Source organism: Nycticebus coucang, chromosome 18 (genome assembly GCF_027406575.1).
Source record: "Nycticebus coucang isolate mNycCou1 chromosome 18, mNycCou1.pri, whole genome shotgun sequence".
NCBI classification, from domain to species: Eukaryota; Metazoa; Chordata; class Mammalia; order Primates; family Lorisidae; genus Nycticebus; species Nycticebus coucang.
The window spans coordinates 64610777-64635541 of record NC_069797.1 but is presented as its reverse complement, the minus strand read 5'-3'; the positions used below and the strand labels follow the sequence as shown (position 1 = coordinate 64635541).

Genomic DNA, 24765 nt, shown 5'->3' with positions numbered 1-24765 from the left:
GTATTTTTTTTTTAAGCAACAATATTATTTTAGGCATTGTGCTGCATTTTACAGCTTTACATACCATGAAATTCACCCATCGTTAAGTGTACAATTCAATAACTTTTAGTTGGGATTGCCACAGAAAATACAGGATGCCCAGTTAAACTGGAATTTCAGATAAACAGCAAACGCTTTTCTGGTATAAAGATGTCCCCTGCAATATCCAAGACATATTTATACTGAAAACAGTACTTGATGCTCCTCTGAAATTCAAGTTTAACTGAATATAATGTCCTGTATTTATCCTCACTAAATTTGGAAACCCTATACTTTGTAAATGGTAGTTAAGCAATCACCACTCCATAACCTCCCTCCTGCCCATTGGCAGACAAGCCCCACCCTTCCCCAAGCCCCAAGCAATCACTGGTCTGCATTTTGTTTCTATAGATTTGAAGAAGTCTGTATTTTTAAGTGGAAAGACTCTGTTACATAACTTAGTTCAAAATCTCAAGTATTTGCATAAAGAGTTTGGTTTCATTTTTTCAAGAGAAACCACAGAGGAAAAGACTCTGCCCAATGTGGGGTTTGTCTTTTGCCATCTGAGTGGTCTCTGGGATACAGGTATGTGGATTATTTAAATCTCTTGGTGCTTACAGACTGTAAGTGTAACCCAGCAGTGGCAAGACTGAGAGCCTCTTGGTGGGAAGGGGGACACTTTCCAGGCTCAGCTGGGTCAGGACAGGAGCTCAGGCAAGTAGACGTCAGGTGATTACAGGGGACCGTTCAGGACACTGCTCACTGCACTGACAAAGGGCTGATCCTTGGCTACCTGGGCCCAATCCTGCAGTAACTTAACTAAATGAGATAATTGTGAGTCAAGGTATCTAAAATAGCTGAAAAACAGCCTCTTACGAATTCAGAGTCACATATTTCCTCCACACCCACTTGGAGCCAAAGCCTCTAGATCTAGAGAGGCTTGAAGATGGCTCCTGGCTGGGCGCAGCGGCTCACACCTGTAATCCCAGGACTCTGGGAGGCCGAGGCGGGTGGATTGCTTGAGCTCAGGAGTTTGAAATCAGCCTGAGCAAGAGAGAGACACTATTAGCCAGCTGTTCTGGTGGGCGCCTTTAGTCCCAGCTACTTGGGAGGCTGAAGTAAGAGGATCACTTGAGCCCAGGAGTTTGAGTTACTATAAGCTGTGACACCATGGCACTCCACCCAGGGTGACAGAGTGAGACTCTGTCTCAAAATAAATGAAAAAAATGAAGAAAAAGATGGCTCCTACTTTCAGAAAGTTAATTCTTTAACTACTAACACTGAGAACTAACCTTACGCTTGCATTTTCTAAGTGCTTTGTATGTGTTAACATCTCACAAACATGCTATAAAGCAGTTTATCATTCTCTCCATCTTGCTTATAAAGAAACCGAGACTCAGAGAAGTTAAGTAAGTCCTCCAACGTCACACAGCTGATTTGGTTCCATATGAGCCTTTACTCTTCTCAATTCTCTTTGTTGCCTTCCAATATGGTGTAAAAGCAAGGCCTTGGAGCCCCTGGGAAGGAGAGACAAGGCATCTCCCCTGGGGAGTTAGCTGACCAAAGATGCAGGGAACAGCATTTCAAGCAAAGGGAACAACCCATGCAAAGGATAGAGTCAAGAAACCACGGCATGGATGAAGAGTGACTGACAAGGCTTGGAACAGATGTCTGACTTTGGCAAGGGAAAGAGCCCCGTAAGAGAGCCTTGAGACCTTCAGGAGCAACTGGTTACTGGGTAAATTGTCTGTGGTTCATCTCTCTCCCTCATAATGTCTGTTTCTTCTTCTATTATAAAAGAGCTAGTAGCACCTGTGCTGTGGGGTGGGTAGTGTGTCAGGTGTGCTGGAAGATAAGGCGCTGGGATGGTGCAGGTGGCATGCATCGAGAGCTTTACAGACTGCTCGCGGCCACACAAGTGTGATGCAGCTGGGCCCCTTGGGCCCCGCTTAGATACCTGTGCCCCACAGACACCTTCAAGAAGGGCTGAGGTTGTGTTTTCCATCTGGCAGAGCCGTCCTCCTCCTCCCTCTACCTGTGGCTTTGGAGGCTCAGCCAGGAGAGGCGCCAGGCATCCAGCCAGCCCTGGCGTTGCGGATGTGTTTGGGGGAGCCGGGGAAGGGAAAAATCCTATTGCTGACTCCCCCTCACGGCTCCCTTCCTGATGATTTATTACTATGGAAACTGAGCTCTTTTCCTCTTGGCGCTGCCGGCTGGTGGGGGTGCACACAGTTGATGCCATGGCTGCACAGATCAGAAGTTCCTTCCTTTTTCCTGCTGTAGAAATGCCACAGTAACCTACGTGGCCCAAGAAGCACAGCTCACACCTGAAGAGCCCAGTCTTGGGAAAAACAATCTTGAAGGATTCCCCAGGGGTCTTGGAGGCCTTCTGGGTAAGCGGAGAACAGTCTGAGAACAATGCTGGGTGAGAACAATGCAGCCTCCTGGCTACACTGGTGGCCCCACTGTTCCCTTCCCTTCCCTTCCTTCAGCTTTCCTAGCTCGGGTTTAAAAATGGATTTACAAGCTTTGGCAGGTAGTATTGTGTTAGGCAGCAGAAAATTGAAACTTAGAGTCCCTTTGTGTGGGCAAAGCTTCCTTCGAGGGCCCACCCGCTTATGGAGACCCCCAAGAGAAATCTGTTCTTGGTGGTTAAGGGGTACAGAGGGAAGGGTCAGGCAAACACAGGAGGGGGCACTGATGGTGCCAGGAGATGAAGGTGGGGGCGGGAGAGGGGCTACACAGCTGGGCTCACACGTGGTTCAGGTGTTGTCAGCTGGAGGCCGGGTGGGGGCCAGCTCTGCGTCCGTCCACTGTTCTGGCACTCAGCCACTCCCTAGCGGTCTGTTAGTGTGGGCACGTGTTGAGTGAGGATCCCAGAGACGATGGAGGAGGTACCTAGACACTGCCAGGCCCATCAGTCCCCTTGCTGGCTGCACAAACAAGTCGTGCCAACCTCGGGGGCCGGGGATCCCTCTGTAAGCCTCATTCTGTGGGGATAGAGGGGCCTCAGGCACCTCCGCTTCCCCATCTCTCTCCCTGAGAGGTCCATCTACCAATAACTTTTCTGAGGAAACTGGCCTTGAAATGACCCAGGAGGGAAACATTTCATTGAGGAGCTGGGGCCTTTCAGTGTGTCTCTGGAATAATTTCCAGATGCCCCCTTTACCTCCTTGAATATCCCAGATCTTTCCTTCTAGAATTACCCTTTATTTGGAGCACATTTGCTCCTTCTCACCCTTGAAGATGTCCAAGTTCCTCATACTTTCTAAGCAGCAGTGTGACATTATTCTTTTGAGCAGCTGAACTGCCATCCCAAACTCTAACCTTAGAGAAAAGTAGATGGTGCCCAAAGTAATGACTTCAGACTGGCTCGCCTCCCCCATTCCTCTTGCTACAAGAGGATGAACCTCTGGGTCTGGTGAGACCAGCAGAACCGAGGGCTTTTACACCACACACAGCAGTCTGAAGGGTCGCACTCCCATAAGACCTCAGGAAACTGGAGAGCTGGAAGCCATAGGGGTGGCCTAATGCAGTAAACCCCCAGTGACAACTGCCTCAGGGACCACCCAACCAGCACTAATATCCTTCAGGAACAGGAAATGGGGCCTTTTTGGAGGAGACAGAATCTCACTCTGTTGCGCAGGCTGGAATGCCATGGCATCAGCCTAGAACAAAGCAACCTCAAATCTTTGTGTTCAAATAATCCTCCTGCCTCAGCCTCCCAAGTAGCTAGGACTACAGGTGCCCACCATGACACCTGGCTAGTTTTTCTGTTTTTAGTAGAGACAGGGTTTTGCTCTTGCTCAGGCTTGTCTCAAACTTCTGATCTCAGGGGAACCTTCCAATTCAGCCTCCAAGGGTACTAGGATTACAGGAATGAGCCATTTGCCTGGCCTTTCTTTTCCATTTTTTAAATTTTATTTCAAAAATGTTACATAATCATACACATGTCCTATCTTATATTGGAGGATTAGCATCATTCCTGGAGGCTCATCCAAGTTGTCCTGGGTATCCATTGTTTCTTTTTCTTTCTTTCTTTCTTTTCTTTTTTTTTGTAGAGACAGAGTCTCACTGTACCGCCCTCAGGTAGAGTGCCGTGGTGTCACACGGCTCACAGCAACCTCTAACTCTTGGGCTTAAGCTATTCTCTTGCCTCAGCCTCCCGAGCAGCTGGGACTACAGGCGCCCACCACAACGCCCGGCTATTTTTTTGTTGCAGTTTGGCCAGGGCTGGGTTTGAACCCGCCACCCTCGGTATATGGGGCTGGCGCCCTACTCACTGAGCCACAGACGCTGCCCCTTCTTTTCTTTTATTTATTTATTTATTTATTTTTTTTTTTTTTTTTTTGAGGCAGAGTCTTTCTCTTACTGCCCGGGGTAGAGTGCCGTGGAGCCACAGGTCACAGCAACTTCAAACTCTCAGGCTCAAGCAGTCCTCTTCCCTCAGCCTCCCAAGTGGCTGGGACTGCAGGCACCCACCACAATGCCTGGCTAGTTTTTCTATTTCTAGCAGACACTGGCGTCTCACCCTTGCTCAGGCAAGAACTTCTGAGTTTGAGCAATCCAATCCACCTGCCTTGGCCTCCCTGAGTGCTAGGATTACAGGCGTGAGCCACCGGGCCCGGCAGGCCCCATTGGTCTTTTCCTTTTCGTTGCCGAGTAATATTTCGTGGTGTGACTATAACACATTTATTTAACCATTCACCCTCTGAAGGATATCTGGGCTGATTCCAGTTTTCCTGGAAAGCTAGAATTACAAAAATGCTGTCAACATTCATGTACAAGTTTTTATGTGAATGTAAGTGTGTATTTGGGCAACAGCTCTGATTAAAGCAGATTCTTGACATTTGGGAGTGATCCATCTAAAGACCCAGATGTGTTCTCACATTCTCAATATTAGAAATGTTTATACAGGCTCCTGGCTTGGTCCTAAATCATACGAATCTCATTTCTGTCTAGAGGCACCATTTCCTGTGCATATTCTCATATTCCAACTTGGCTGCTTTTAAAAAAAACTTTTATGTATTTATTTATTTTAATTTTGCTTAATCAGGTAATGAAGCTGTAAAGAAACAGGAAACATTAAGACAGTTGTATAGAACAAAGTGAAGGATTACCTCCTAGAATAACCCTAGTGAATAAATATTTCATATTTGATGTACTTCAACTTTTTCAGACTTTGACCCCTTCTGTCTTTGTTCTAGGTCAAAGGTTTTTCTATTGTGGGGTATTTCAAGAAGTTCTGACATGTTTTTCTTCTAGAAGCACTGTTTGAGGAAGTAAGAGCTCGGGGCCACAGTCAGACAGCCTATGTTGCAACTGACTTCACCACTCAATCAGCTGTGAGAGCCTGGGCTAGTGTACTAACTTCTCTGAGAGTCCTGTTTATCCCTTATAAAGTGAGGATAATAACATTACCTGACTCATAGGTAAGTCAGACATAAGAACTATAAACCCCCTCGGCTCGGCACCTGTGGCTCAAGAGACTAAGGCGCCAGCCACATATACCTGAGCTGGTAGGTTCGAATCCAGCCTGGGCCGGCCAAACAACAATGACGGCTACAACCAAAAAAAAAAAAAAAAAATAGCCGGGTGTTGTGGCAGGCACCTGTAGTCTCAGCTACTTGGGAGGCTGAGGCAAGAGAATCGCTTAAGTCCAGGAGTTGGAGATTGCTATGAGCTGTGATGCCACGGCACTCTACCCAGGGCGACAGCTTGAGGATCTGTCTCAAAAAAAAAGTGAGATCCTATCTTTAAAAAATTAAAAACTTAGCTATTATTGAAATGAAAGCTCCATGGTAGAATCTTGTGTTATAGGATAATTTTTGAGAGTAAAATCCAGCTCTTATAACTAGAAAATGAACATGTGTTGCATATTTTATTTAAGTTATCAGTTAAGGAAAACAGTGAGATGATATAACTTAGTCAAAATAGAATCAAAGATTATATAGAAATTAGATCAATTGGTCGATAGATTATCTGCCATCAAAGATGCTGAAATAAATTTGCTTAATAGGTACAAAATTGCTTGATACTATTAGGGCAATAATTGGCTGTATTATCCCCATGGGACATAATCTGAATTTCTTTGAATATGAATCATCTGCATTACAGCCAGAATTCTCCAACCTAGAGAGTTATATCTCAAAGACGAGGAGAGGCACAGACCCCGCAATGTGGGAGAAGCTGGAAGAATTCACTCGACAATGCCTCGTTTTCACGGAAGGCGCCCATTTTGAGTCTACTTTAAAGCCTTTCACAATGTTTCCTGATATTTGTTCATTTGATATTAGGTAATCAAAGGACAGGACAGTAACAGTGGCTCATGCCCATAATCTCAGTAGTTTGGGAGATGAGGAAGGAGAACTGCTTGAGGCCACAAGTTCAAAGCCAGCCTGGGCAATATAGTGAGACCTTGTCTCTACTAAAAATTAAAAAAAAGAGAGCAGAACATGGTAGTGGGCACCTGTAGTCCCAGCTACTCAGAAACCTAAGGCAGGAGGATCACTTAAGCCCAGGAATTCAACATTATAGTCAACTGCGAACATGCTTCTGTCCTGTAGCCTGGGTGACAGAGTAAGATCCTGTCTCTAAAAAGAAAAGAAAAACATCAAAGGACAATATTTAAAGTTGGCCGACTCCTTATAGAATTTTATGATATTGAAGCCTACTCTGGCCTTGTGAGGAGGAATCTGCAGATGGGTGAGCTGGGGCTTAACAAAGACACAGCTCACAGGAGTTAAATTGTCCACACGCTTCTCAAAGGCAGCTCCCCTCCTGGCCCTGCAGTGCGGCAGAGGGGGATTAATCCTCAGCCCCTGAGTATCAGATGAATGGAATTGTGCTACATGAAACACTGGTAGAACCATTTAAAAAGTAAAACTATTTCCTGTGCCCCTCTGTAGATCCATATTACGCCTGACAATGAAAGGTCAGAACTCTTTCTGTTTACACACAGGCTCCAGGACACACAGCTTTTCTTTCTTTTATTTTATTTTTGAGACAGTCTCACTTTTTCACCCTCAGTAGAGTGCACTGGTGTCATAGCTCACAGCAACCTGAAACTCTCGGGCTCAAGTGATCCTCTTGCCTCGGTTTTTCATTTTTAGTAGAGATGCGGTCTCACTCTGGCTGGTCTCCAACTCCTGAGCTCAAGCCATCCACCTGCCTTGGCCTCCCAGAGTGCTAGGATTACAGGTGTGAGCCACCACAACCGGCCACACACAGCCCTTTGAACATCTAGGTTAGTGTGCCAAGGAATTAAGGCTCAAAAAACGAAAACAATCCAGCAAAATCTTGATTAATAGCGAGTAAAGGCAGGGGCAGGGCAATAGTGGGCTCCATTCTGGACACAGAACTACTTCCTTTTCCAACCTACCTACCTTATTTCTTCCTCCCTCCTTCTTTCTGGTGAACTTGGAAGAACAAAGGTGCAAGTCTGCGGCCCATGCTGGGCTCTCCAGGCAGCAGCAGGGTCTGTGAGGGTCGTGTGCAGGGAGTCCAGGGAAACCAGGCCTGGTGCCCAGTCTCAGAACCATGACACAGTCAAAGCAGAGGAGAAACCCCACTTCAGCTCTCTCCTGAAGGCTGTTTGCAGAGGGACGCCAGGGGAGCCTTATACCACACTTCCCAGAGAAAAGCCCTCTGCAAGTGTTCCAAGTGCCTTCTGCTCAGAATCACAGTGATGGCCTCCCAGCCACCCCTCCCGAAGTCAGGCAAACAGTCTCACTCTGTCTTCCTCACCCCCAGATCATCCAGGGCCTTGATCATTATGCCACCCCCGGTAGGTACTGCCACCCTCAGGAGATGCAGACTGTGAACACTTCCAGGGGTGTCCAACCTGCCACCCGTGGGCTGGCCACATGCTGATTTTGTGAGGATTTTTTTTCTTTATCTGTGATGTCAGATATCATGAAAAGTATGCACAGACCTTTTGGTTGCTTCTCAGCTTTTGTTAGTGTTGGTGTATTTAATGTTGGCTCAGACTCTTAGTCTTCTAATGCATGGCAGAGGGGGGGAAGGTTGGATACCCCTGATAGGCTGTATTTTGTTTTTCTTGTTGTTTTTTTTTTTTTTTTTGTAGAGACAGAGTCTCACTTTATGGCCCTCAGTAGAGTGCCGTGGCGTCACACAGCTCACAGCAACCTCCAACTCCTGGGCTTAGGCGATTCTCTTGCCTCAACCTCCCGAGTAGCTGGGACTACAGGCGCCCGCCACAACGCCCGGCTATTTTTTGGTTGCAGTTTGGCCAGGGCCAGGTTTGAACCCGCCACCCTCGGCATATGGGGCCGGCGCCTTACCGACTGAGCCACAGGCGCCGCCCTTGTTTTTTTTTTTTTTTTTTTTTTTGTGGTCCCTGTCACTCTTTGATTATTCAGGTGGATCTGCTAAGGTTTCTACAACAGGGACACAGATGCCATTTTTATATTGTCTGTGAGTCATTAATGAACTTCAACATCACAGCCCTGCTTAGGATCAATCCGGAACTATGTTCCCAGCCCATGGCAATGGAGGCCACCAAACCCCCTCTGCGATGGCAACCACTTTGATGACAACTATCTTCATCCTTTGACCCCAGCAATCATCAGGAACACTGCTCTGACCCACGGGATTGGTCTTGACAAATACTTGACTCCTTGGTAGCTTTATCAGTAAGATAGATATTTGATAGCTACATTTCTTCCTCTGGAGGGAGAAGGCGTGACTTATGCGGCTTCTGGAGTCCTTGGAGCTGGTAGAAAACTTGCCTCTTGATAGAGGCTGGGTTTGCCCAATGTAGACACGGAGAGACACCATAGCCTTGTGGAATCATCTCCCTCTTTCTCAGCTGTCTTTAAAAATCTTTGCAAAGGGGCAGTGCCTGTAGCTCAAAGAAGCAGGGCGCCAGCCCCATATGCCGGAGGTGGTAGGTTCAAAACCCAGCCCTGGTCAAAAAAAAAAAAAAACCACACACACAAGAAGTTAGAAAGGAATACAGGAAAAAAAAAAAATCTTTGCAAAGCCTTTCTCACCTGTTGTGTTGCAAAGTAATGACTGGAATACCCTTCCATATAGTGTCTACCCAAAGGTAGAAAACAAGTCTAATTCCTCTTTCATATAAAAACAATGCAATTATTAAAAGATAAGCATCAGATACGACCCCAAATCTGCTTTTCAGTCTTAGCACCCTTACTTCCTTCACATGCTGCTCTTATGATGTACTTTGAAGGCCCTTTCCTCAGCATTTTCACTGTTCTTCCAGATGCTTCTGGGAATGGACCTGCTACTGAGCAAGTGTATCGAGCACAGTGAACCGTCTTCTCTGAACAGGCTACTTCTGTTCCCACTGCAGCCACACTCCTCCCATGCATTTATCTGTGGTTGGGCATGTGTCCCTCATGCTGTATTTTTACAGTCAGCTTTGAGGAACTAAGTCAGAGACTTACGTTTCTATTACATGCCATCATCTGGCTCATCACGCCCTCCTGGTGACATTCTTTTGGCTACAGATTCTATCATATGGCCTTTTATCTGTTCCTCCGGGGCTGTATAGACTGTGTGCTCTCAGGGCCATCAATACACACGTCCGGTGGGGATAGGGGTGGGTAGAGGGTAGAGCCGTGTGGCACTCCACACTAGAACTTTAGATTGACCTTGATCAAAACTTTAATATAGGCTTGGCGCCTGTAGCTCAGCGGCTAGGGCATCAGCCACATACACCGGGGCTGGCGGGTTTGAACCCAGCCCAGGCCAAACAACAATGACAACTACCCCAAAATAGCAGGGCGTTGTGGTGGGCGCCTGTAGTCTCAGCTACTTGGGAGGCTGAGGCAAGAGATTCGCCTAAGCCCAAGAGTTTGAGGTTGCTGTGAGCTGTGATGCCACCTCACTCTACCGAGGGCAACATAGTGAGACTCTGTCACATACACAAAACCTTTGATATAATTGTTTCGCAAATGACAAGTCCCATCATTCTGTTAACATTACACATGCGTCGCCTTGAGGTCCCCAGGAGAGACTTGGTCAGATGTCTTCCTGAAATCTAGAGTCCCTGTACGTACAGGATTTTACTGATTGAACAATATAGTAACCCCAACAATAAAAGAAACGAGGTTAGCCAGGTGTTGTGGTGGGCACCTGTAATCCCAGCTACTCAGGAGGCTGAGGCAAGAGAATCACCTAAGCCCAAGAGCTGGAGGTTGCTGTGAGCTGTGATGCGATAGCACTCTACTGAGGGCAACAAAGTGAGATTCTGTCTCCAAAAAAAAAATAAATAAAAAAATAAGAGGGCGGCGCCTGTGGCTCAAAGGGGTAGGGCGCCGGCCCCATATGCCAGAGGTGGAGGGTTCAAACCCAGCCTGGCCAAAAAATGCAAAAAAAAAAGAAACAAACAAACAAAGTTAACTTGTCACATCTTATTTTATTTAGAGATCCTTGCTGGAGGTCGGGCGTTGTGCTTCATAGCACTTGGGGAGGCTGAGGCAGATGGATCCCTTTAGCTCAGGAGTTCAAGAGCAGTCTAAGCAAAATGAGACTCTGTCTCTATTAAAAAAAAATAGAAAAGGCCAGGCACGGTGGCTCATACCTGTAATCCCAGCACTTCGGAGGCCAAGGTGGGTGGATTGCCTGAGCCAGAGCAAGACCTTGTCTCTGAAAAATAGCTGGGTGGGGCGGCGCTTGTGGCTCAAAGGAGTAAGGCGCTGGCCCCATATGCCGGAGGAGGAGGGTTCAAACGCAGCCCCGGCCAAAAAATGCAAACAATAATAATAATAATAATAATAAAAATAGCTGGGCACTGTGGCAGGCACCTGTAGTCCCAGCTACTTGGGAGGCTGAGGCGGGAGAATCACTTGAGCCCAAGACTTCGAGGTTGCTGTGAGCTACAATGCCCTGGCACTCTACCAAGGACAACAGGGTGAGACTCTTGTCTCTAAAAATAAAAAGATCTTTTCTGGTTTCTGGTGATCTTCCTGCCTGGTAGCTAGGTGTGGCTTCTCCCCCTAGTCCCATCTGAATTCTGCTCTCTTCCCTATCCAACGGCTGTGCCAGACCCTGTCTCTGTCCCCCCACTGGGTGTCTCTCCATTGGGTGTCCCTCCTGCCTCTTGTCCCAGGCCTCAACTGGCCTAATCTCTGCCTCCTCTTTCTGGTACCCAGGAGAGGTACCAGAGACCAGCCTGAACAAAATGAGACTCTGACCAAGTACCAGGCCCAGCCCCTCGTGGGCACAACCTCCACAGGCATCCCTGCCAGGCCTGGCCCAGCCTCCCCAGCCTCCACCCTTCCCTAAATTCCAATCATAGAGGATTGAGGCCCTCCATACAATTTTTTTTTTTCAGAAGATTTTATTGCTTCTCTTAAGATGGTATAAGCCACCACTCACTAGGAAATGATGTCAGGGAGTGCACAGATAGAGCATAAAGTTTGTACATGCTAATAAATGATCTTGCTGGAGTTTTGTAGAGAGTGGGGATATCAAGGCCTCTGGGATCTTGCTTTTGGGATTCCCTCCCCCTTCCTCTTTTTAAAATTTGGGACACTTTCTGGGTTTCAGACTAGACATTAGAAGGAACAAGGTTGCCCCACATCTCCATCACATGGAGATCCAACTCAGGAATACCACCGACATGCTTGGCTCAGAAAGACAAGCAAGTGAAGCCTGCATCTTTTTGTTGTTGTTGAGGGAGAATTTCAGTCTGTTACCCAGACTGGAGTTGAGTGGCATCATCAGAGCTCACTGCAGCCTCAAATTCCTGGGCTCCAAGTATCCTTTTATCTCCGCCTCCAGAGTAGCTGGGTCTACAAGCAAATGCCACCACTTTGGAAGGCTGAGGTTGGAGGATTGCTTGAGCCCAGGAATTTTGAGACCAGCCTAGGGAATATAGCCAGACCCCATCTCTAAAAAAAAAAAAGAAAAGAAAAGAAAAATCAGCTGGGCATCATGGCACATGCCTGTGGTCTCAGCTACTGAGGAGGCTCAGCTGTGAGGACACCACTGCACTCTAACCTGGGCAACAGACCGAGTCCCTGTCTCATAAAAAAGACTTTCAGTTACAGACTTCGGACTTAAAAGTAATCCCTGATAACAGGGATCTGCCAAGAAGGGAAACCACCCAGTCCTCACCCATCTCCTTCCCCTGAACCCAGAATTAAAAGGGTTCAAAGCTGGAGCTTGAAGAGATTGGGGGCTCAGGCTGTGAACAGTTCAATTTCAGCCTCGTGTGGATCGATTGCTTGTGGGGAGGGCTACCAGAAAACTTAATCAGTAGCCATCAGTTTACTTTTGAGTACATTTGCACACCAGCCAACTTAAAAACATACTTCTGGATCAAAACCTAATGATAAGCTGGAAACTGCATGTACTTTAAACCAAAGTCACTTTTTGTATTTGAAATTCTTTGCTGATCTTTAGATAAACCATGACCTTTTTTTTTTTTTTTAAATATCCATGACCATTTTCCCCCCAAGAAGTTATTTCTGGCAGGGTCATTTCTCCATGAACTTATGACAAACCAGTTATAGTTTCCTCCTATTTTAGCAAAGTTGATTTCATCTTGTGCAGAAAGGAGAGGGAAAGGAGAGAGAGGACACAAAATAAGGCTGTGTTATTGTTTGTTATGATTATTGCCATGACCGCTGCTCTGGGAATATCAAGAGTAACCACCATCTAACGGGCAGAGGTTGCCAGTACTTCAGAATGTCATCAAAATATCTAATACAGTCCCATGAGGAGCCCTGACATCCTGGTGGAGAATGTGGGGTAAATGGTAGTAGATTAAGGGGATTTGTAGATTGGTAAACATTTGTATCAAGAGAATTCTGATTAAGGTCAGCCTGGGGCAGGTCTCTGGTAGGGTGCCATAGGGCTCTCCATTCATTCTTCTCATGCTGAATATTTTTACCAACAACTTGGATGAGGACTCTGGAGACTTTCCGATTAAATCCACAGAGGACTCAAAGCTGGGAGGGAGCAGTCAGAGGATAGAATCAGTCATCAGAAAGATGCATAAGGCACCACCCTATGAGTAGATACTGTAATCCACCCTACTAAGACAAGGAAAGCTAGAGAGGCTGCCAGGAAAGGCACCGTGTCACGTGGAACTTTCTCATTCTTTATCTCCCAAGAGGAGCTTAACTCAGCCTCCTAAGCAACCCCTGGAGGGCTGGGCCGGGCCTGTGTCTCTCTCTCTTTGGAGCCCAGAGTGAGGCATGCAGGAACAAGAGACGCTGTCCTCCCATGCCCCTCGCTGTTTCTTCCTAGAGGATCTGGCCTGCTATTTCCTGGGCCTGGTCTAGAGCCCACTTCCTCTAATCTGCAAAAACCTTACAAGAAAGAAGAAAAAAGGGGCGGGGGGAATCGGACTGCTTCAGGCCCAGAGCCCAGCATAGCCCAAGATGTTCCTCCAACAGGCTGCTTCCCGGAAGGGGTCCTGATGAGTGTTGTCAGAAAACACCCTGGATGCCCATTACACTTGAATGTCAGATAAACAACATGTGATTTTTTAGTATATCCTGTACAGCAGGGGGTTGTACTAGAGAAATCACATGTTGCATTAAATTCAGTTATAACTGGCGTCAGACATTTTTGTTTGCTAAATCCGGCAGCCCTGCCCTGAGTGTGTCTGATAGGTCAGAAGTGACTGTCCCAGGCCCCCTGCAGCCCTGGACTGCCCTGGCCTGCTGCTAGCCATGTGCCTTTCCCCCCACCCCCAAGGGGAAGACAGGGCAGGTCAGCCATGTGTGTCATTGGCTACTGATGCAGCCTGGCCAGGCCCCTCCTGAGGGGCAGCCCCCAAACCATCACAAACTCACCTCCTCTTTGACTCCTGCTGCCCCTGGTCATCTGTGCTGGTCTCGGGCCTGCCCTCTCTTTAGGGCTGAATCTTGCCTCAGGGGCTTACAGCCTAACATTAGCCCCCTACCAGTCCCAAGGGGCCCGGCTGAGTGCTGAGGCAGCTACCCAGAGCAAATCTGACACCATGGCCCATTGCCATTGTACGTGATGCCATTGTACATGATGGGTACATCCGGGCCCTGCTTCCAGCTCACTCACTCACTTAGCAAATATTTATCAGGGCTCTACTGTGTCCTGGGCATCATATAGACCACAGGGGCCCAGCCAGGAGCCCAACAGACCCATCACTGTCCACATGGAGCTGATAGCCACAAGAGGAGAGACTTATCAGGAATCACACAGATAAATATGTGATTCCCAACAGTGATGGGTGCCAGGGAGCATTATGGAGAGCTTAGAGAGTGTGCACCAGCTGACCCGGCCTGGTCTAGGAGTCTCCTTTGAGCTGGCCAGGAGGGGAGGCATCATCTAGGTTAAAGTGGGGAGTTAGGGACCAGGACATTCTTTCTAAGCAGAGAGTGGGCATGGGCGCAGGCTGGTGGGGCAGGTGTGGGGAGTCTGTGTGTGGAGGGGCAGACTTCCACCCACCCCTTCTTATCTTTTCCTTTTCTTGCCCCAAGTCACATGTTGGAACAGCTTTCTAATTTGTGGGTCCAGTGCAAACGAAAATCAGAAATTATTAAGATGGTAGCTGCAGGGCATGAAACTAAGAGTGGGAGTTTCTGAGCAGAGGGTCCTGTGGGACAGCACAGGCCTCGCACCCATGAAGCTACGCCTGGCCTTGTGACTCAGGTGTGTCAAGTCAGGGGCTGGGTCTGAGTCTTCTGCCCAGAAAGACGCCATATAGGATCTGTTAGGGAGGCTTCATGCAAACCAGACAGGCACAGGGGGCCCCCAGAGATATCAGGCCCTGACCCTGGAGCCTGTGAACGTCACCCGTCACCTTACGTAGTATCTTAGTTTGTTCAGGCTGCTATAACAGAGTATCATAGACCGAGTGGTTTAGAAACAACAAAATTTTGTTTCTCACAGTCCTGGAGCTTAAGAAATCCAAGATCAAGGCTCCCACAGATTCCACATTTGGTGAGGGCCAGCTTTCTGGTCCAGAGATGGCCATATTTTTGCTGTGTCCTCACATGATGGAAAGGACTAGAGAGTTCTTTGAGGTCCCCTTTTTTTTTTTTTGAGACAGTCTCAAGCTGTCACCTGGGTAGAGTGCTGTGGCATCCTAGCTCACAGCAAGCTCAAACACTTGGGCTCACACAGTCCTCTTGCCTCAGATTTTCTATTTTTTGTAGAGATGAGATCTCACTTTTGCTCAGGCTTCTCTCCAATACGTGAGCTCAAGCAATCTATCTGCCTCAGCCTCCCAGAGGGCTAAGATCACAGGTGTGAGCCACCAGGCCCAGCCCAATTTTTCTATATTTTTAGAGATGAGATCTCACTATGTCACCCAGGCTGTTCTTGAACTCCCAGCCTCAAAAGTGCTAATATTATAGGCATGAGCCACCTCTTTCCCATTTTTTTTTTTTTTTGAGACAGAATCTCACTTCGTCACCCTTAGTAGAGTACTATGACATCTTAGCTCACAGCAACCTCAAACTCTTGCGTTTAAGTAATCCTCTTGCCTCAGCCTCCCAAATAGCTGGAACTACAGGCGCCTGCCACAATGCCTGGCCAGTTTTTAGAGATGGGAGTCTCGCTGTGGCTCAGGCTGGTCTCGGACTTCTGAGCTCAAAGCTTCCTTTTCTTGCCCAAAGGAAAGGAAGTGCCTCCCAAGTGCTGGGATTATAGGCGGGAGCCACTGCACCCGGCTGCCAATTCATTTTTAAAATGGTTGTTTTTTTGTTGGTGAATGGTAAGCATTATTTATATATCCTGGATCCTAGACTCTTATCAGACATATGATTTCTTTTTTTTTTTTTGTAGAGACAGAGTCTTACTTTACCGCCTTCAGTAGAGTGCCATGATGTCACAGGACTCACAGCAACCTCTAGCTCTTGGGCTTCAGCGATTCTCCTGCCTCAGCCTCCCGAGCAGCTGGGATTACAGGCGCCCGCCACAACACCCGGCTATTTTTTGGTTGCAGGTCAGCCGGGGCTGGGTTTGAACCTGCCACCCTCGGTATATGGGGCCGGCGCCCTACTCACTGAGCCACAGGCGCCACCCCAGACATATGATTTCTAAATATTTTCTTCCATTCTTTGAATTAATTACCTTTCACTTTCCTGACAGTGTCCTTTGGAATACAAAAATTTTTTAATTTTGATGAAATCTAACCTATTTTTTTTTTTTTATTGCTTATGCTTTTGTGTTTTAGAGAACAGAACACACAAACACTTGTTTTTGCTTCAGTGCCTGGAACACAGTGGTGCTCTTCCTAGGCTAGTGAACAGCCCACTTGAGGCAGGAGAGAGGGGGTCCCTTACCCCCTCAGGCCACTTGTGAGGTCCATCTGTTATCAGGGCCAACATCTCCATTAAGCCCAGGAGGCACAGTGCCAGGGCCCTCAAAAACATTAACCAGAAGAATAAGAAAAGCCTTTTGGGTCAAAGAAACATTTTAAATGTATGATATCAATATTCTTAGGTATACCAATGTAGTTGTAAAATAATATTTTTAAGGCCAAGTGTGGTGGCTCATGCTAGTAATCCTAGCACTTGGAAGCCCAAGGTGGGTGGATCACCTGAACTCACGGGTTCAAGACCAGCCTGAGGCAGAGAGAGAGAGAGAGACAGTCTCTAAAAATAGCCAGGTGTTGTGGCGGGCGCCTGTAGTCCCAACTACTTGGGAGGCTGAGGCAAGAGAATTGCTTGAGCCCAAGAGTTTGAGGTTTCTGTGAGCTGTGATGCCATAGCACTCTACCAAGCATGACAAAGTGAGACTCTGTCTCAAAAAGTATGTATTTTTTTAATTTTTCTTCTGGAGGAAGGGACCTACACAGGCCAAAATGCTATGGCTATGAGTCACAATATAGCTATGTCCCCTGTCACAGGAGGGGCCTCCAGCAAGGGATGAAACAGCACAGACACCTCACACACACACATAGTCCCCACCTTCCTCCCTTTTGTCCAGCTGCCCACCTTTGTGAGAGGCCAGGCTAGAGCTACAAGAGCAATCCGTGGGTGGGCATGGAAGAATGGGCATGGAGCCCTCAGCCTTGGGCTCATTAGGACAGCTGAGCTACCCAGCAGGGCAGTCACTCAGATAGGGCAGTCACTCAGATAGGGCAGCCAAGGGTCCAAACCAGACCAACAACCAATGTTGTTACTGTGCAACATAACTATTTTTTTTTTTTTTTTGAGATGGAGTCTTACTATGTCACCCTTGGTAGAGTTGTGACATCATAGCTCACAGCAACCTCAAACTCTTGGGCTCAAGCAATTCTCTTGCCTCAGCCTCCCAAGTAGTTGGGACTACAGGCGCCCGCCACAATTCCCAGCTATTTTTTTGTTGCAGTTGTCATTGTTGTTTGGCAGGCCGGGGCTGGATTCAAACCCGCCAGCCTTGGTGTATGTGGTGTGCCGCTGAGCTACAGGCGCTGAGCCATGGCTTTTTGTTGTTGTTGTTGTCGTTGTTGTTGCAGTTGTCATTGTTGTTTTAGCTGACCGGGGCCAGGTTCGAAAGCACCAGTCTCAGGGTACATGGCCGGTGCCCTACCCACCGAGCGACGGGTAACTATTGATGTTATCTTATTGTCACTATGTTCTTTTTTTTTTTTTTTTTTGGCCGGGGCTGGGTTTGAACCTTCCACCTCCGGCATATGGGACCGGCGCCTTACCCATTTGACCACACGTGCCGCCCTGTCACTATGTTCTTATTGTGCTCTGCTGGTGAAATGTGCTTTCAAACGCTAGCTCCAATTTAATGTTCCTAACAAGCCTATACAACGGGTAGATGGGTATATTTTACCATTTGATAGGTGAGAAACATGAGCCTCAAAGCATCAAAGCTATTAAACTGCAGAGAAACCACAGGCTTATGTACACGTTAGTACATGGAAGATCCCCGCTGGAGTGTGTCCCAAACCCAGTGTAACTTAGGGGTTAGTCTTGCTCATCACCAATCAGACCCACAGGGCACAGGCTGGTGGAAGTGGCCATGAATCACATTTTCAATCACCATAGTGTTGAAATAGATGAGCGGCCTGCAGTGCCTGGGGCCCTCAGGTCTCACCTGTCTGCTGCCTCTGCTGCCCCTCCTTTCCTCTGCCCACCCCACCACCAGAGAAACCACTTCCTGAGGTTTATTCCAGCAGGCAGCTTTTTTTTTTTTTAGAGACAGAGTCTCACTTTATTGCCCTAGGTAGAGTTCTGTGGCATCACAGCTCACAGCAATCTCCAGCTCTTGGGCTTAGGTGATTCTCTTGCCTCAGCCTCCCAAATAACTGGGACTACAGGCACCCGCCACAACACCAGGCTATTTTTGTGTTGTTGTAGTTTGGCCGGAGCCTGGTTTGAACCCACCATCCTCGGGATATGGGGCCGGCGCCCTACCCACTGAGCCACAGAGGCCACCCCATTTTTAATCCTTTTTTTTTTAGAAATGTGATGTGACATAGTTCACTTCCTTCCTTTATTTATTTATTTATTTATTGCAGTTTTTGGCCGGGGCTGGATTTGAACCCACCACCTCTAGCATATGGGGCCAGCGCCCCACCCCTTTGAGCCACAGGCATTGCCCCCCCATTTTTAATTTTTAATAAGACATTCATACTTTACAAATTAACAGTGGGGCTGGATGTGGTGGCTCATGCCTGCAATTCTAAACACTTTGGGAGGCTGAAGTAGGTGGATAGCTTGAGCTTAGGATTTCAAGACCAGACTGAGCAAGAGCAAGACCACATCTCTACTAAAATTAGAAAGAGTAGCTGGACATTGGGTCAGGTGCCTATAGTCCCAGCTACTCAGGAGGCTAAGGCAGGAGTATTGCTCAAGCCCAAGAGTTTGAGGTTGCTGTGAGCTATGACGTCACAGCACTCCACCCTAGGATGACTGAGTGAAACTCTGTCTCAAAAATAAATAAATAAATAAATAAAATGAACAATGGAACAAATCGCTTCAGTTTTATGAGAGAGAAGGAAGCTATTTCCATGAGAACAAGGAAGAGACAGTGAGAGAAGAAAACAGACCAATGGAGTGTGATGGAGTTAACTCCAAGTCACCGTTGCTTTCTGAAGTTACAAGAGGTGCTCAACGTGACTTGTACTCATTTTTTAATATTGGTATATATTTAGTATTACCATTTCAATACAGTTTTTCCCTTTTGTTAAAGTGTATATACATATTTTTTGGCATCCTCTGTATTCCTATTATTTACCCAAGAGAAATGAAAGTCTATGTCCAGCCAAAGGTTTGTCCACAGCAGCTTTATCTGTATTGGCCCCAAGGTGGAAACAGCCCCAATTTCATCAGTAGGTACGTGGATAAATAAACTGGTATGTTCACACCATGGAGGCTACACAGCAGCAGGAAAGAATGAAGGATTGACCTCCCCAGCAACAAGGAAGAATTTCAAAATAATTATGCTGATTGAAAGAGGACAGGCCAGAAATAATTACAATAATAATAAAAGAGTATATAGTGGGGGCGGTGCCTATGGCTCAAAAGAGTAGGTCACCGGCCCCATATGCCTGAGGTGGCGGGTTCAAGCCCAGCCCCGGCCAGAAACTGCAAAAAAAAAAAAAAAAAAAAGCGTACATGCTGTATGAGTCTATTTGTCTAAAATTCTAGAAAATACAAGTAATCTATAGTGACAAAAAGAAGATCAGTGCTTACCTGGTTGTTAGAGGTGAGCTCTGAGCTGTTCAGTGGAACTGATTCTGTTCACTCAGCAGAACTAGCAAGTTTAGCTAAGGAAACTGGGGTAATGGAAAGAGAGGCAGCTGGGACTCCAATATAGTATAACACAGAGTTGGGGTGTTTTTTTTTGTTGTTGTTGTTTTATTTTGAGACAGTCTCGCTTTGTTACCCCTGATTGAGTGCTGTGGTGTCACAGCTCACAGCAACCTCAGACTCTTGGACTCAAGCAATTCCCTGGCCTCAGGCTCCTGAGTAGCTGGGACTACAGGTGCCCCCCACAACGCTCAGCTATTTTTAGAGATGGGGGTCTCGCTCTTGCTCAGGCTGGTCTCCGAATCTGTGAGCTCAGGTAATCCACGCACCTTGGCCTCCCATGACAGCGTTTTTATTTGAAGTGAAGAAAAAGAGTAAAGAAATTCAGAGATAAACATAGGATTTTCCAGAGAGTGGAAAAGGGTCCCCCTCTCAAGAGGAGACCCCACACAAAGGCAATACCCCAATATAAGTACTTTTCATCTCAATTCCTCCTACATTCATCTATAAGAATTTCCAGGAATTCCCCTTGGGTCTTTAGGGGGACTGTACTGGTTTTCTTGGCTGTGGATTACCTCAGTTGTCACATAAATCCAATTTTCTTTACTTTGTAGTAACTTTTTTTGTGTGTGTGTGAGACAGAGTCTCACTTTGTCTCCCTGGGTAGAGTGCTGTGCAGTCACAGCTCACAGCAACCTCAAACTCTTGGGTTTAAGCGATTCTCTTGCCTTAGCCTCCCAAGAAGCCAGGACTACAGATGTGCACTACTAGGCCTGACTAGTTTTTCTATTTTTAGTAGAGACAGGGTCTGGGTTTGAACTCCTGAGCGCAAGCAATCCATCTACCTCAGCCTCCGAGAGTTCTAGGATTATAGGCATGAGGCACCACACCTGGCCCTGTATCAGTGATTTCTTTCTTTTCTTTTTTTTTGAGACAGAGTCTCAAGCTGTCACCTTGGGTAGAGTGCCATGGTGTCATCATAGCTCACAGCAACCTCCAACTCTTGGGCTCGAGTGATCCTCTTGCCTCAGTTTTTCTATTTTTAGTAGAGACGGGGTTTTACTCTTGCTTAGACTGGTCTTGACCTTATGAGCTCAAGTGATCCACCAGCCTTGGCCTCCCAGAGCGCTAGGATTACAGGCATGAGCCATCGAGCCCCCGAGCCCCGGAGCCCAGCCTATATCTGTAACTATTAACTGTTCTCTCACTAGTGATTGTATGACAGTGTCTGTTAGTCTCCCGATGTTGGTGGCAACCTTGGTATGCACTGTTTTGTGAACAGGGATCCTTATCTTTGTGTTATGTGGGAATCATTCATGGGCTAGCGATTATGGGTCACAGGCTAGAGGTTACATCTCCCAGGAACACACATACTTGGTTAACTGAGTCCCCTTTAACCTCCTTTCATCTCTAAACAATGGGGGATGATGTGTGAGGAGAGAGGGTGGCAGGTGGGGAGGGATGACATAGAGCACAAGGAAACTTGGGGGGTCAGGGATATGTTCGCTTTCTTGATTGCGGTTGTTTTTTCACTGATTTACGTCTGTCAAAACTTATCTGAGTGCAGTTTATTGTATGTTGATTATAACTCTACGAGGCTGTTATAAAAATTAAAAGTTTTTTCAGGCTAGGCATGGTGGCTCAAGGGTGGATTGCTTGAGTGCAGGAGGCCGAGGCCAGCCTAGGCAAGAGTGAGACCCCGTCTCTACTAAAAACCAAACAAAAAAAACAAAGCAAAAAAAACTGAGGTAAAAGGATTGCTTGAGCCCAAGAGTTTGAGGTTGATCTGAGCTAGGACGCCAAGGCACTCTACCGAGACTCCGTCTCAAAAAAAAAAAAAAAAAAATTTTTTTTTAAATGTCTTAAAATTTTAAAAGCTAATTCAGTCGCGTGACTGAAAAACTAAAAGTATAGAAAACTTTACCAAGAAAAGTCACCACTCAGTTTTTCCCACCCATCCCCCCCACCACAGATAACAGTCTTTTGCCTTGCTGGGGACTTTCACAAGTTAAAGTTTACCCTCAAGTACAGACTGAAGGATATCCTGTTGTAAAGCAACAGCAAATCAAACAAAATTGCAGAATTTTAAAGAGTCAGGTAATCCCTGAGCAGGCATTTTGTAATCATTAGCATGGAAACTATGTGTTCATAGCCTTTGCCATTTTTCTACTGTATTGCTGTTTTTTTTTGTTTGTGTTTTTATTTTATTTTATTTATTTTTTGTGATTTTTGGGCCGGGGCTGGGTTTGAACCCGCCACCTCTGGCATATGGGACCGGCGCCCTACTCCTTGAGCCACAGGTGCCACCCTTGTTTTTATTTTTTTAGACAGAGTCTCACTTTGTCATTGTGGGTAAAGTGCCCTAGCATCATAGTTCACAGCAACCTCAAATTCTTGGGCTCAAGTGTTCTTTTTGCCTTAGCCTCCCAAGTAGCTAAAACTACAGGCGCTGGCCACATCAGCCCAAACTCCTGAGCTCAAGCAATCCACCGGCGTTGGCATCCCAGAGTGCTAGGATTATAGGCATGAGTCACTGCACTTGGCCTTTCTTCTTAATTTCTAAAAGTTCTGTACATATTAGGGAAGTTAGTCCTTTGCCTATGATATGAGTTACAAATATTTTTTCCAGTTTATAGTTTTTCTCTTGACTATTTTTTCCCCTTATTTTATTTTATTTATTTATTTTTTTTGAGACGGAATCTCAACCTGTCACCCTGGGTAGAGTGCTGTGGCATCACAGCTCACAGCAACCTCCAACTTTTAGGCTTAGCGGTTCTCTTGCCTCACCCTCCCAAGTAGCTGGGACTACAGGTGCCTGCCATAATGCCCGGCTATTTTTTGGTTGTAGTTGTCATTGCCTTCCTTCCTTCCTTCCTTCTTTCCCTCGTTCCCTCCCTCCCTCCCTCTGTTCCTCCTTCTTTGCTTCCTTCCTAGCAGAACTTTTTTTCATAGAGTACAATTTGTCAATCTTTTATTTCATGGCTTCTGGATTTTAAATTATGGTTAATCCAGCCTCTGGCATGCTGAAAAATTCTTTTATGTTTTTCTAGAGCTTCCATTGTTTCATTTGTTTCATTGGTCCTTTTGGAATATTTTCTGGTTCCTGATATGGATTGTGGGATATTGTTTTTCTGCTTTTTAAAAAATTAACATTAGGGCGGCGCCTGTGGCTCAGTGAGTAGGGCGCCGGCCCCATATGCTGAGGGTGGCGGGTTCAAACCCAGCCTCGGCCAAACTGCAACCAAAAAATAGCCCGGCGTTGTGGCGGGCGCCTGTAGTCCCAACTCTTGGGGCGTAAGCCCAAGAGTTAGAGGTTGCTGTGAGCCGTGTGACACTACGGCACTCTACCGAGGGCGGTACAGTGAGACTCCGTCTCTACAAAGAAAAAAAAAAATTAACATTAATTTTGAAATGTAGCTTTATTTTCCTGTATTACTCTAAAAGTATTAGAATTTTTTTTTTAGGTTATTAGAATTTTGTAGAGTACAATTTCTGCTTTAGAAGTTTACTTTGAATTTTGAGGCATGGAATCTGGACATTCATCACTTACTTGAGTGTCATTTTGATGCAGAAGTTGCTTATTCTGCAATACCTAAGAATTACCATTGAAGTCAAAATTTATTTTATTACTCACGATGTTCCCTTTTCCCCCCTCCCAAATCAAAATTTGGTAGATGAGTAAGGGAAATTTCTAGTAGGTTGCCAAGGAAGATAGCTTAGAGTGGGCAATGGGGGAAAAAAAAAATAAACCATATTATAGGGGAAAAAAAAATCTCTGGAAATAAAAGAGTAAAAAGTGTATTCCTCTTCAACAGCTCTTATCAAAACTTCTATTGTACTCTAGGTCAGAGGAATTATTTTTTAGCTAGAAGCCGTTGTTTCTTGGTATTGACCCCAAGACAGAGAAGTCTGGTTTCCATTGTCACCGGCTCAAATGTCTTAGCTTTTCCAAGTGGAATACCTCTAGGGTAGCATTTCAGAACAACATGGCACCCTCAGGCCATGGATAATCTAATTCAGACAATTCAGTAAGTCATCTTCATTCCCCCCCGACTATCATCCACTCTACAAATGCTGTTCCATCACCTGCTAGGGACCAGACACTGTCCCTGGCATCAAGTAGCCAGGAGTCCTGGGCATGTAGGCTAGAGGAGGGGCTCCAGGAGGTGTGGGCACCTCCTAAGGCTGCCTAAGTCACCCACACCAAACCCACTGCAGAGGCCGGGAGAACCTCCTCCGTCCACTGAGTTCCAAGTTTGGCTTGTCCCTGATGGGAGGTTCCCTAATGACAGGGACTGCGTGATTTGGGGCAAGACTCAGCCCAGGAAAGCCAGGCAGCCCAGATTTATGCAAAGTGGAAAGAGCTCCCTTTTGGAAGAGGGGAGCACAGGAAAAGCAGAGAGAACTTGCTGGCTGCCCAGAGAAAGAAACCTTTTGGGTGGCAGCAGGGAACACCTAGGCACAAGATCCTCCCTGCTTGAGAAGGACCCCCAAACCTAGGTGGGATGGAAAGGTCAAGAACTCTGAGGCAAATGTCACTTGTGCCTTGTTTTTCCCTAAAGAAACTAAACAAAGCAACTGTGCTCAGTGGGCCCTCAGGAAGGCCAGTCATTTCCTGAGGAGATATCAGGCCAGCCCAGGCTTCATTGTTCTGGGTTTCCAGCAATGGCCGCCATTACTTGACCAGCACCACAGCCAGTCTCTCTGCAAGCACCTGCAGACCTTACCAGAGTGGTTTCTGTTTTTCACAGGGCAAGTTTCTCATCTGTGGCGTGTGGGACGTGACTTCTGCCCAAAAGGCATGGTGTGAAGGCAGCACAGACTGTGCCGGGCAGTCTCCACATCTCAGCATGCAGCTGAGCTGCGCCCGAGGGGCCAAGATGCAGCTGGGAGTCCTGCTGGTGCTCCTGCTCTGTGAGTCTTTCATTCTCTTCCCACAGCACTTTGCCTTGGTGAGAACTGGAGCTTCTGAATTCAACACATTTCTTCTGTCTCTTCCAGGTTCGAGCCTTAAGGGCCAAGAAAACTGTAAGTCTGATGTTTTTACTGTAAAACTAATGTTTCTACCTTCTCTTCT

General features: G+C 46.7%; 1 protein-coding gene across 2 annotated transcripts in view; it reads left to right on the top strand.

Moving 5' to 3' along the window:
- The first annotated feature begins 528 nt into the window (after positions 1-528).
- The window catches only part of PECAM1 (platelet and endothelial cell adhesion molecule 1), an 86468-nt gene continuing 62231 nt past the window's right edge, over positions 529-24765 (top strand). Inside the window, exons 1-3 of one of the 2 annotated variants that reach the window (XM_053570789.1) lie at positions 529-603; positions 24440-24602; positions 24690-24716. In XM_053570789.1, coding sequence (XP_053426764.1) covers positions 24539-24602; positions 24690-24716 — 91 coding nt within the window. In that variant the 5' untranslated portion in view covers positions 529-603; positions 24440-24538. Of the gene's footprint in view, positions 604-24334; positions 24603-24689; positions 24717-24765 lie in introns of those variants that run through there. The other variant, XM_053570788.1, reaches the window with a different exon arrangement.